General features: G+C 36.3%; 1 protein-coding gene across 1 annotated transcript in view; it reads left to right on the plus strand.

The window, feature by feature from the left end:
• Positions 1–12,009, plus strand: part of LOC105218662 (cleavage and polyadenylation specificity factor subunit 5) — a 29,366-nt gene that overhangs the window by 13,867 nt on the left and 3,490 nt on the right. The window contains exon 2 of the mRNA XM_011194385.3: positions 4,370–4,634. Within this exon, the coding sequence (XP_011192687.1) occupies positions 4,370–4,634 (265 nt within the window). The remainder of the gene's footprint in view (positions 1–4,369; positions 4,635–12,009) is intronic.

The following is a 12,009-nucleotide window of genomic DNA, read 5'->3' on the forward strand; positions in this document are numbered from 1 at the left end:
GTGTGCTCCGGTCTTGAAACCTTCAGTTAGTCGCCGGATCTTTTCGTAAAATTTTCGGGCATTACTCCTGTCGGCCAGCTTGTCAAGCTCTTCATACTCACCCATTTCTTCCTCTTTCTTTCTTTTTCTGCAAATGCGTCTCGCTTCCCTCTTCAGCTCTCGGTATCTTTCCCATCCCGCTCGTGTTGCGGTCGATCGCAACATTGCGAGGTAGGCAGTCTGTTTTCTCTCCACTGCGAGACGACAATCCTCATCATACCAGCTGTTTTTTTGGCTTTTCCGAAAGCCAATGGTTTCGGTTGCAGCTGTACGTAAGGAGTTTGATATGCCGTCCCACAGCTCCCTTATACCGAGATGCTGATGAGTGCTCTCAGAGAGCAGGAGTGCAAGTCGAGTAGAAAATCGTTCGGCTGTCGGTTGTGATTGCAGCTTCTCGATGTCGAACCTTCCTTGTGTTTGTTGACGTGTGCGCTTTTCTACACAGAGGCGGGTGCGTATCTTAGCTGCTACAAGATAGTGGTCCGAGTCGATGTTGGGACCACGAAGCGTACGCACATCAAAAACACTGGAGACATGTCGTCCATCTATCACAACATGATCGATCTGGTTGCGAGTGATTCGATCCGGGGACAGCCAAGTAGCTTGATGGATTTTCTTATGCTGGAATCTAGTACTACAGATGACCATATTTCGGGCCCCGGCGAAGTCGATCAGCCTCAGACCGTTTGGTGATGTTTCGTCATGGAGGCTGAATTTTCCGACTGTTGTGCCAAAGACACCTTCTTTACTCACCCTAGCGTTGAAATCGCCAAGCACGATTTTGACATCGTAGCGGGGGCAGCGCTCATAGGTACGTTCTAGGCGCTCATAGAAGGTATCTTTGATCACTTCGTCCTTCTCTTCCGTCGGGGCGTGGGCGCAAATCAGCGATATGTTGAAAAACCTCGCTTTGATGCGGATTGTGGCTAGACGTTCATCCACCGGAGTGAATGCCAGGACTCGACGACGGAGTCTCTCTCCCACCACGAATCCCACACCGAATTTGCGCTCCTTTATATGGCCGCTGTAGTAGATGTCACAAGGACCCACCTTCTTCCGTCCTTGTCCCGTCCATCGCATTTCTTGGATTGCGGTGATGTCAGCCTTTACTCTTACGAGGCCATCAACCAGCTGGGCAGAGGCACCTTCCCAATTAAGGGTCCGGACATTCCTTGTGCATGCCCTTAAATAATAGTCCTTTATACGTTTGCCGTGGTCGTCATCAAAAGGGGGGTTTCTCATCCGAGGGCTGTGTTTCTTATTCACTGGTTATTCGTTTTTATGTGGTGGGTCCCAAGCCCTACGCACAACCGCATAAGCGGGATTCGCCTTCTCACTTCCAGACGGATGTCTGTTGGCTACCCAGAGGATACTTGGTCTAAGACCGGAAGTTGTGAGCTGCTTGAGCCACATGTAAAAGAATCGTTCCTGGCCACTCCCAAGTGAATGACAGTCAGAAACTTTCCTCACTTACGTGAACTTCTACATATGACTCCATCCTCCTAATATTAATACAGTTAAATAAATAAATTGCAAATGTTCGGTTACACCCGAACTTAGCCCTTCCTTACTTGTTACTTGTTAATTCTGGTTCGATGTTATTTGATTTTTTACTCTTTCTTCATACGTCTTCTTCATGTTGTTCGTTAAACCGAGTAGTTACAAATCACCGATGTTCGTTGTTTAAGGTACTCAATGTAACAAATTTGCTTGTTCGTTATAAGCGGTTTTCGTTAAAACGAATATTCCTTATTACGGAAAACTACTGTATATTGTTTACCTTTTATGTAAAAAGTTAGATATTTCTATGATCTAAACTGAATTACCTATTTTGCGAACATCTTAGAATATTTTGATTTTTCCGTTGAATTCAATAATTACGTTATTTAGCGTTCTTATCTTCTCTTTTAATAGTAAATATATTTTGTCAAAGTATGTTAACGGCAAATCAAAATAAATTCGACCATAATATCTCAAATCTGTCGGCCCTGAAGCTCTTGTTTTCTTTCTGATCGTTAAACCGATAAAATTGGATTTCATAACACCTAAAACCAATAAAATTACTGATTCGAACATCAAACCCATGATTCAATTATTAAAGGTTTGGTAAGTAAGCAGCTTTCTCACTCTATTTTGACACCCATTCTGCGTTAGCAAAACAATACTGTTTTTTTCGAAATATATTCAAAAAGTTGTTCAAAAAGTTGTATATACAGTATGTCAACTATTTGATCACACCTGGGTACCAAAAAATATATTTGATTGCAACTTTGATATTTGATTTTCAATGAGAATCCAATAATATTTCATATACAAAACTATTAAATACTACTTTTTTGCTTCATTTCTACACAGTTATATTCTACATGGATAAAGCCTATAAGCAATACTCTACTCGAGGTGTATTCTGAATTGAATTAAATTGAGGGCTGCTACGCAAAATTTTTTTTTTAATTTTGACTTGTTTTCAATATTAGCAAACAATAACTACATCTTATAGTACACTTATTTTCGAATTCTTTGATTCAAGTTCTTAACATTGACATTTATTTAGCCGAGTTAACTCGTCTACATACGTAAAGAAAATGTGTATATTCTATCCGAGTAGATCATTTAACCAATAAAATTTCTGAGTCGGATATCAAACCAGTAATATCAGAATTCATGACAAGAACCAGAATTTTTTGTCGGTTTGAATTCTGATTCCGACAACTATTAGATTCCACAGCAACCCTGGATGTCCTTCTTTAAAGACTTTGGTTTATACTTCATCTATTATAATTCGCCCCTTAGTTTGAGTTTATATCGCTTTAGATCTTTCATAATTCAAATTAGAATTATGAGGAAGTAAAAACTATGGCTATTTATATTGACTTCCCGCACATTAATATGATGAATTACAGAATTGTGCTATTTAAATATCTCGGACATGAAAATGTAGCAAAAGACCTAAAAATACTAAGTCTGTACTAAATATTATAGTGATGCATTTACGGTTTTGTCGAAAATAAATATTGAATTCATTTGCAAATATTTCTCTGTCGTCGATATTACGTATAAAATGTGCAGTTACACCCGAACTTTACCCATTCTGTCTTATTAATAATGGATTCATTTTTAATGTTCAGGCCTCGGTAGTACGCTCGCAACAAAGTTGCTAAAGAGAGTATAATAGTTTTGTTCACACAACGGTTGTTTGTGTCACCCAGGAATAAACGGCTTAGATATAGGGTTATATATATCAAAATGATCAGCATGACGTGTAGAGTTGAAATCCTGTCCGTCTGTCCGTGCAAGCGATAACTTGAGTAAAAATTGAGATATCTTAATGAAACTTGGAACACATGTTCCTTGGGACCGTGAGAGGGTTGCTTTCGAACAAAATCGGACCACTGCCACGACCACAAAATGGCCAAAAGCGAAAACCTATAAAGTGTCATAACTAAGCCATAAGTAAAGTTATGGAAGTAAAATTTTGGTACAGAGGATATTTGGGTGTAATTTTTTGGGGAAGTGGGCGTGGCGTTGCCCACCTACCCGTACACTACCGTATACCATGGAAATAGTTGAAATCGGATAATAACCACGCCAACCTCCCATACAATGGTTAGGTTAAAAAATATTAAAAGTGCGCTAATTCACTAACTGAAAACATCAAAAACACTAAATTTCACAGGAGAAATGGCAGAAAGAAGTTGCACTCAGACTTTTTTACAAAGTGGAAAATGGGCGTGGCGTCGCCCACTTATGGGTCAAAAACCATATCTCGGAAACTACTCGACCATATCATAATGTGGCACTACTTGTGAAAAAATTTCCGAAATCGGACTATAACTTTTCAAAGCCCCGGATATTGAACATGAAGAACTCAGTGGCTAAGGTAATTTTTAACTGAAAATATCGGTAAATCTCTCAGATATTTAAATTTAATTGAAAGGGAATCTTTTTCTTCTAATAGTGTGTCTCTGTACCAAAAATTATTAAAATCGGGTCATAACTTCCCCTATCTCCCATCTACATAACTATAGGTTGTTCAAAAATGTGATATATCTGAGCCAAATTAAGTGAGCGTATAATCTTGGATAAAATGTATGTTGGTGGTGAAAATGAGTGAAATTGGTTGAGGAATTACCTCAGCCCTCATAAACTTTGTATGATGATTTTTGTTATTCTATTGGACTTTATGCCGAATATATGGGTCAAATTATGTGTTATTTATGCAATAAATAGCGAGATTATAAAATGTTCGGTTGCTCCCGAACTTAGTGTTTCCTTACTTGTTTATTTTATATTATTTCTGTATATACATATTTACATAATCCCATTTCAGATATCCTTTGACTAATTACACATTTGGAACAAAAGAACCATTATTTGAAAAAGATCCATCAGTTCCATCTCGCTTTCAAAGGATGCGAGAAGAATTTGATCGTATCGGTATGCGGCGCTCAGTTGAAGGTGTTCTACTCGTCCATGAACATGGTTTACCTCACGTATTACTTCTTCAGCTGGGTACAACATTTTTCAAGCTTCCCGGAGGTGAACTTAATGCAGGAGAAGATGAGGTAGAAGGCCTCAAGCGGCTTCTTACCGAAGTAAGTTAAAATATTTGATGGGTACAGTTAATTTGAATTATGATCGGTTTCATTTATGGGATGGAACAAGATAATTAACAAAAACTTGATCTTTAAGTACCAAAGAAACATAGTATAACCACGTTTTCCGTTTTACTTTTTATTTATGGACCAAATAAAGTAAAAATGGACCAAACCTAATTCGAATCCGAAGAGGGCGGCGGAGTGTGTAAGAAAAAAAATTAAATGAATTAAATATCGCTCATTTACATGAATAGTGTCATAACTCAAAACCACGATTTTTAAGTTGGGTATGCAGAAATGTGGGTAATACCACTGTCAATATTGTGTAAAAAATGCATTCTGATACGTAGAAAATAAACAGTCGAGATAAGTATGTGTCGTTATTCCATTGGTTATGTTGCATTATATATAACGACACATCTCAGTTGTGCCAGAATTAGTCATGTTTCTTTTCAGAAAGAACGTCATATTTTACGTTACATTGATATTGGTGAAAAGGAAATAAAAAAACTTCTTATCATTTTGTTTTTCAGCAATAATGACATATTTAACTTATGACAGCGAATTTGATTTATATTTTTCACAAATAACGCCATAATTCAGAGCGGAAGACGTCTATTCCTAAGAAAAAGATTTAGCATACTTTTTTAGCATTTATTTAATATATTACATGTCACTAGTTTAGTCAATAAAATTATAGCTTTTTTCTATATTTGCTAAATAAGAGACAATTGAAAACTTTGAACCGCTCTGCTGAAAAATCAACTTTTCGAGTTCTGACACTATTCATATCTTTCCAAAACAAAAGAAATACGCATTAACTTTTTTTTTTTAAATAAAAAAATCGTTTGCCGACAAATGTAATAAGGTTGTCTCGTCGAAGAACAGAGTTCTTTGGCCAACATTATATTATTTACCGCATTAAATTCAACAGAGTCCTCACTAAGAAAATTTTCGATGAGCAACAGGAGGATATACATATGTATATTATTGCTATCTTATCGATCTTTGTCTTCATCCCTGCCGTATGCGAAAACAAATTTAGGTTATACGATTTCAATTTCCTTTCCACAACTAAATTGCGTGAAATGCGTGAAAAAGTCCAATTTTTTCCCAATCTAAAATTTGATTGGCGCACCGCGTAGCTTTTCCCAAATTGTATATTGGTATAGTGTTACCAGATTCGATAACTTCGAGAACAGTCGTGAAACCAAATAGCAACGCTGCCACTGAATGCTATTGAAGCGATAATGAAAAAACCCTGTTCATTTATTGGATAAAGTAAATTTCCTAAATTATTGCATTCAAAATGGACCATTTCATAAACTGATGGCTCAATGGACTAAGACAAAAAATATGGACCAAATTTGCTTACATTTTTGATTTTGTTATTATCAGTCAGGTTCTGTAATTCACTCCCGAGTGAAAATCAAGCAAATTCACTTTCACTTACTTACTGTTCAATTTCCACAGTTTTTTATACTCTCGCAACAAAATTTGCTAAAGAGAGTATAATAGTTTTGTCCACATAACGGTTGTTTGTCTGTCTGTCCGTCCGTCCGTCTGTCCGTCCGTGCAAGCTGTAACTTGAGTAAAAATTGAGATATCTTAATGAAACTTGGAACACGTGTTCCTTGGCACCATAAGAAGGTTAAGTTCGAAGATGGGCGGAATCGGACCACTGCCACGCCCACAAAATGGCGATAACCAAAAACACATAAAGAGCTAAGCCATAAATAAAGTTATGAAAATAAAATTTGGAACATAGGATCGCATTAGGGAGGGGCACATTTGAATGTAATTTTTTTGGAAAAGTGGGCGTGGCCCCGCCCCCAAATATGTTTTTTGTATATATCTTGCAAACAAATAAAGCTATATAAATTAAACTTTCTGCTGTCGTTTCTTTTAGCCGTTTCCTTATACAGTCCAAAAATGAAAGAAATCGGATAATAACCACGCCCACTCCCCATACAAAGGTTAGGTTGAAAATGACTAAAAGTGCTCACTAACGAGAAACGTCACGAACACAAAATTGGACAGAAATGATAGCAGAAGGAAGCTGCACTCAGATCTTTTTACAAAATGGAAAATGGGCGTGGCATCGCCCACTTATGTGTCAAAAACCATATCTCAGGAACTACTCGACAGATTTCAATGAAATTCGGTATATAATATTTTATTGACACCCTGATGATATGTGTTTAAAATGGATGAAATCGGTTCACAATCACGACTACTTTCTTTATAACTCAATTTTGAATTCCATCTGAATCCTTCACTTTATAATATATACATTAGGAACCAATGATGATAGCGAAATAAAACATTACACAAATACAGTATATGATCTGTGGCATCACTTGTGAAAAAATTGTCGAAAACGGACTATAACTTTTCAATGCCCCAGATATCGAACATGTTGAACTCAGCGCCTAAGGTTAAATTTTAACCGAAAATATGGGTAAATCTCTCAGCTAATTTAATGTAATTCAGAGGAATTTGTTTTCTTCCAATAGTGTGTCTCTGTTCCAAAACTTATTAATCGGGTTACAACATCCCCTAACTCATATATACCTAATTATAAGTTTTTCAAAAATTCGTTGGGCTTTATTATGCATATATGTATTGGTTAATATGTGATATCTTAGCAAAATTAAGTAAGCGTATTGTATTGGATATAGTGTCCCTTGCTGGTGAAATTGAATGAAATCGGTTCAGGAATTACCTCAGCCCTCATATCTATATATGACGATTTTCGCTATTCTATTAAACTTTGTGCCGAATTTATGGGTAAATTTGTGCGTTATCTTAATAAAATTTCTTCAATAAATTGCGAGAGTATAAAATGTTCGGTTACACCCGAACTTAGCCTTTCCTTACTTGTTTTAAATGAATTCCAAGTGCAAATATTTGTCTTGAACAACGAATTTGGTCAAATCAGGAAATAATTCACTTTCAATCAAATGTGTGAATATGTTGCACACATGCATGTAAGCAAATAGAAGCATTTAAATTATGCACAAAAAAATTTTAATATTAACATATTATTTAAAATATTAGATGTAATAATAATTATTAGTAGAATTTTGTTATTTTTAAAGAGGGAAAGATAATAATGCAGATACATATGTATGTATATCTGATTCATGTAAGCTCAGGGAGACATTGCTCGAGGCTTTAATAAAGACACACTGACCACTACGAAAGATACGATTATTCAATCGGGCTTCGGGCTAACTTACGATTTCGGTACGAGATGGCAGACAATGCCAACGAAGACATGCTATACACAGTAACCATGATAATTAGAAGTTAGTGTGGTGCTTTCCTGTACCCTCTTCATTATAAAATTTTATGCTTTTGGCATTTTTATACTCTCGCAACCTGTTGCACAGAGTATCATAGTTTTGTTCACATAACGATTGTTTGTGTCACCAAGAAATAAAAGAGTTATATATGGGGCTATATATATATAAATGATCAGGATGACGAGTGGAGTTGAAATCCGGATGTCTGTCTGTCCGTCTGTCCGTCCGTCCGTCCGTGCAAGCTGTAACTTGAGTAAAAATTTAGATATCTTAATGAAACTTGGAACACATGTTCCTTGGGACCGTGAGAGGGTTGCTTTCGAAAATGGGCAAAATCGGTCCACTGCCACGCCCACAAAATGGCGAAAACCAAAAACACATAAAGTGTCATAACTAAGCCATAAATAAAGTTATAATAGTAAAATTTGGAATAAAGGATCGCACCAGGAAGGGGCATATTTGGATGTAATTTTTTTGGGGAAGAGGGCGTGGTCCCGCCCCCAAATCGGTTATTTATATATATCTCGCAAACTAATGAAGCTATATAAACCAAACTTTCTGCAGTCGTTTTTTTTAGCCACTTACAGTCCAAAAATGAAAGAAATCGGATAATAACCACGCCCACCTCCCATACAAAGGTTAGGTTGAAAATTACTAAAAGTGGGTTAACTCACTAACGAAAAACGTCAGAAACACTAAATTTCACATAAGAAATGGCAGATAGAAGCTGCACTCAGATTTTTTTACAAAATGGAAAATGGGCGTGGCGTCGCCCACTTATGGGCCAAAAACCATATCTCAGGAACTACTCAACCGATTTCAATGAAACTTGGTTTGTAATAGTTTCCTTACCTCCCAATAATATGTTGTGAAATCGCTTAACAACCACGCCTACTTCCTATATACCAGAACTTAGAAGATGATCTGAATCGTTTACTTTACAATATATAAAGTAAGCACTAGTGAAGATATCGGTGCAAAACTTTGCACAAATACTGTATTTATAGTGTGGCAGTCCATTTCTAAAAATCGCCGAAATCGGACCATAGGTTTTCAAGGCCCCATATATCGAACATGAGGACCTCGGTGCTTCTAACTTAATATTAGGGTTTCCAACTTTCAATGGACTTTATACAATATATATGACGAATATGTAGGTCAAATTGTGTATTATATAATATTAAGTTAAATAAATAAATTGCGAGAGTATAAAATGTTCGGTTACTCCCTAACTTAGCCCTTCCTTACTTGTTTGTTATGAGTTAACACACTTTGCGGGGGTAGCAATTGACCGATTTTGTCATCTACAATCTCCTGAAGGCGCCAAGTAATAAGTACACTAAGTTTCTTTAAAATTTCGTAATTTTTATTCCAGTTAACGCTTTCTCGGACAGACACACAACCGGAATTCAACTAGTCTCTACCTCGTTTAGTTTTAGGTGTTATAAACAATCATTAGGTGGACAAAACTATTATAATTTGTGCAAAATAGTACGAGAGTATAAATCGACGATAATAGACGAGTTGAAATCAAGATGTCTGTTCTGTTTTGAAATAATTCGACAGTATTTTTGTTATTTCCCCCCGAACTCCTTTTAACTTGACATCTGCTCAGATGTTTTCGATTGGATTCTTACTCCATCAGGGTGCTTTGATCGTAATACCACTTTAAAATAGTGCAAATGACTTCATTGTCCAACTCGTGATATTGCCTCTTACGGAAGATCGAGGAATCGAGCTGTTTCGACGGGGTGGGACCAAAGAGAGAGTGATGTTTGATGTGTTATGTTACTGGAGACGATGAGGCTTCAATCAAATGACTTATGGGAGAGTGGTGCGTTATGCTCCTTTATAAGATACATCCTGTATTTTTCCGTTGGGCGGTGTTCTGGCAAGTTTGAATCTTATTCACCGATTGCCTTGTAAGTTTACCAGCAACGTATCTTTGGCACGTGGTGCCGTCTAACGACTTGAGGATATTGGACATTTGAACACATGTCACCGATTATATTGCCTGACATCAATATTGTATTTTCATCAGCAATATCCTACTCTCAAGTGATTCTGGGAGTACACAATGGTAAAAGCAGAAAGGACAAATTTTTGCCAAAAAAGCACAAAATATATATATATAGATATGTTTTTTTGCCATGTTTTAATTATATCTCCACCAAAGGAATAGGGCAACAAATACTCTAGAGAACATTTTAGCGCAGTTTTTTCCATATTTGCTGCCTGTTTGTTTGAACAAATGACTAATCTGTTCGATTGGCTTCTTCTCTAGGATTAGCTATGTGCAAAGATTTGGCGCACTTTCCTTGATGTTACTATTAAGATAGCCTAAAAAACCGTTACCATTCCTCTCATATTTATACTCTCGCAACAAAAGTTGCTAAAGAGAGTATTATAGTTTTGTCCACATAACGGTTGTTTGTAAGTCCTAAAACTAAACGAGTTAGATATAGGGTTATATATACCAAAGTGATCAGGGTGACGAGTAAAGTTCAAATCCGGATGTCTGTCTGTCCGTCCGTCCGCCTGTCCGTCTGTGCAAGCTGTAACTGGAGTAAAAATTGAGATATCTTAATGAAACTTGGAACACGTGTTCTTTGGCACCATAAGAAGGTTAAATTCGAAGATGGGCGGAATCGGACCACTGCCACGCCCACAAAATGACGATAACCAAAAACACATGAAAAATGAAAGAAATCGGATAATAACCACGCCCACCTCCCATACAAAGGTTAGGTTGAAAATGACTAAAAGTGCGTTAACTCACTAACGAGGAACGTCAGAAACACAAAATTTCACAGAAATGATAGCAGAAGGAAGCTGCACTAGGATCTTTTTACAAAATGGAAAATGGGCGTGGCATCGCCCACTTATGGGTCAAAAACAATATCTCAGGGACTACTCGACAGATTTTAATGAAATTCGGTATATAATATTTTATGGACACCCTGATGACATGTGTGGAAAATGGATGAAATCGGTTCACAACCACGACTACTTTCTTTATAACTCAATTTTGAATTCCATCTGAATCCTTCACTTTATAATATATACATTTGGAACCAATGATGATAGCGAAATAAAACTTTACACAAAAACAGTATATGATCTGTGGCATCACTTGTGAAAAAATTGTCGAAAACGGACTATAACTTTTCAAGGCCCCAGATATCGAACATGTTGAACTCAGCGCCTAAGGTTAAATTTTAACCGAAAATATGGGTAAATCTCTCAGCTAATTTAATGTAATTCAGAGGAAATTGTTTTCTTCCAATAGTGTGTCTCTGTTCCAAAAATTATTAAAATCGGGCCACAACATCTCCTAGCTCCCATATACATAATTATAAGTTTTTCAAAAATTCGTTGGGCTTTATTACGCATATATGTATTGGTTAATATGTGATATATCTTAGCAAAATTAAGTGAGCGTATAGTATTGGATATAGTGTATCTTGCTGGTGAAATTGAATGAAATCGGTTCAGGAATTACCTCAGCCCTCATATCTATATATGACTTTCATTATTCTATTAAACTGTATGCCGAATTTATGGGTAAATTTGTGCGTTATCTTAATAAAATTTCTTCAATAAATTGCGAGAGTATAAAATGTTCGGTTACACCCGAACTTAGCCTTTCCTTACTTGTTTTAATTTGTTTTGTTAAGTTAGTAATGTAAAGTAATTTGCCGCACTTATAGTTGCACAATTGTGTTCAGTCTATCAAATAACTACTTTCTATTGGGAACTTGTATTTAATAGTTAATATTATAACAAATATTAATAAAATGGTCTAATTTAAGTAGCAGGAAGATACTGTTTTGTTGAAAAAATAACAATTATTTGGGACCTTTTGCACATCGATAGAAACCTTGAGGAATCAATTCAAGATTTTAAAAACACTGTAAATCAAAGTGACGGAAATTAAAAGTTTAGAGGTCGTTTTCATGAGGTGGGATTGAAGCACTAGTGAAGCTAGAAGGGAATATGATAATTTTTAATTTTTTCGTGCAAACGATAAGTTGATTAAATTGAGATATTCATGAGATGAAATT

This window comes from Zeugodacus cucurbitae, chromosome 4 (assembly GCF_028554725.1).
Source record: "Zeugodacus cucurbitae isolate PBARC_wt_2022May chromosome 4, idZeuCucr1.2, whole genome shotgun sequence".
NCBI classification, from domain to species: domain Eukaryota; kingdom Metazoa; phylum Arthropoda; class Insecta; order Diptera; family Tephritidae; genus Zeugodacus; species Zeugodacus cucurbitae.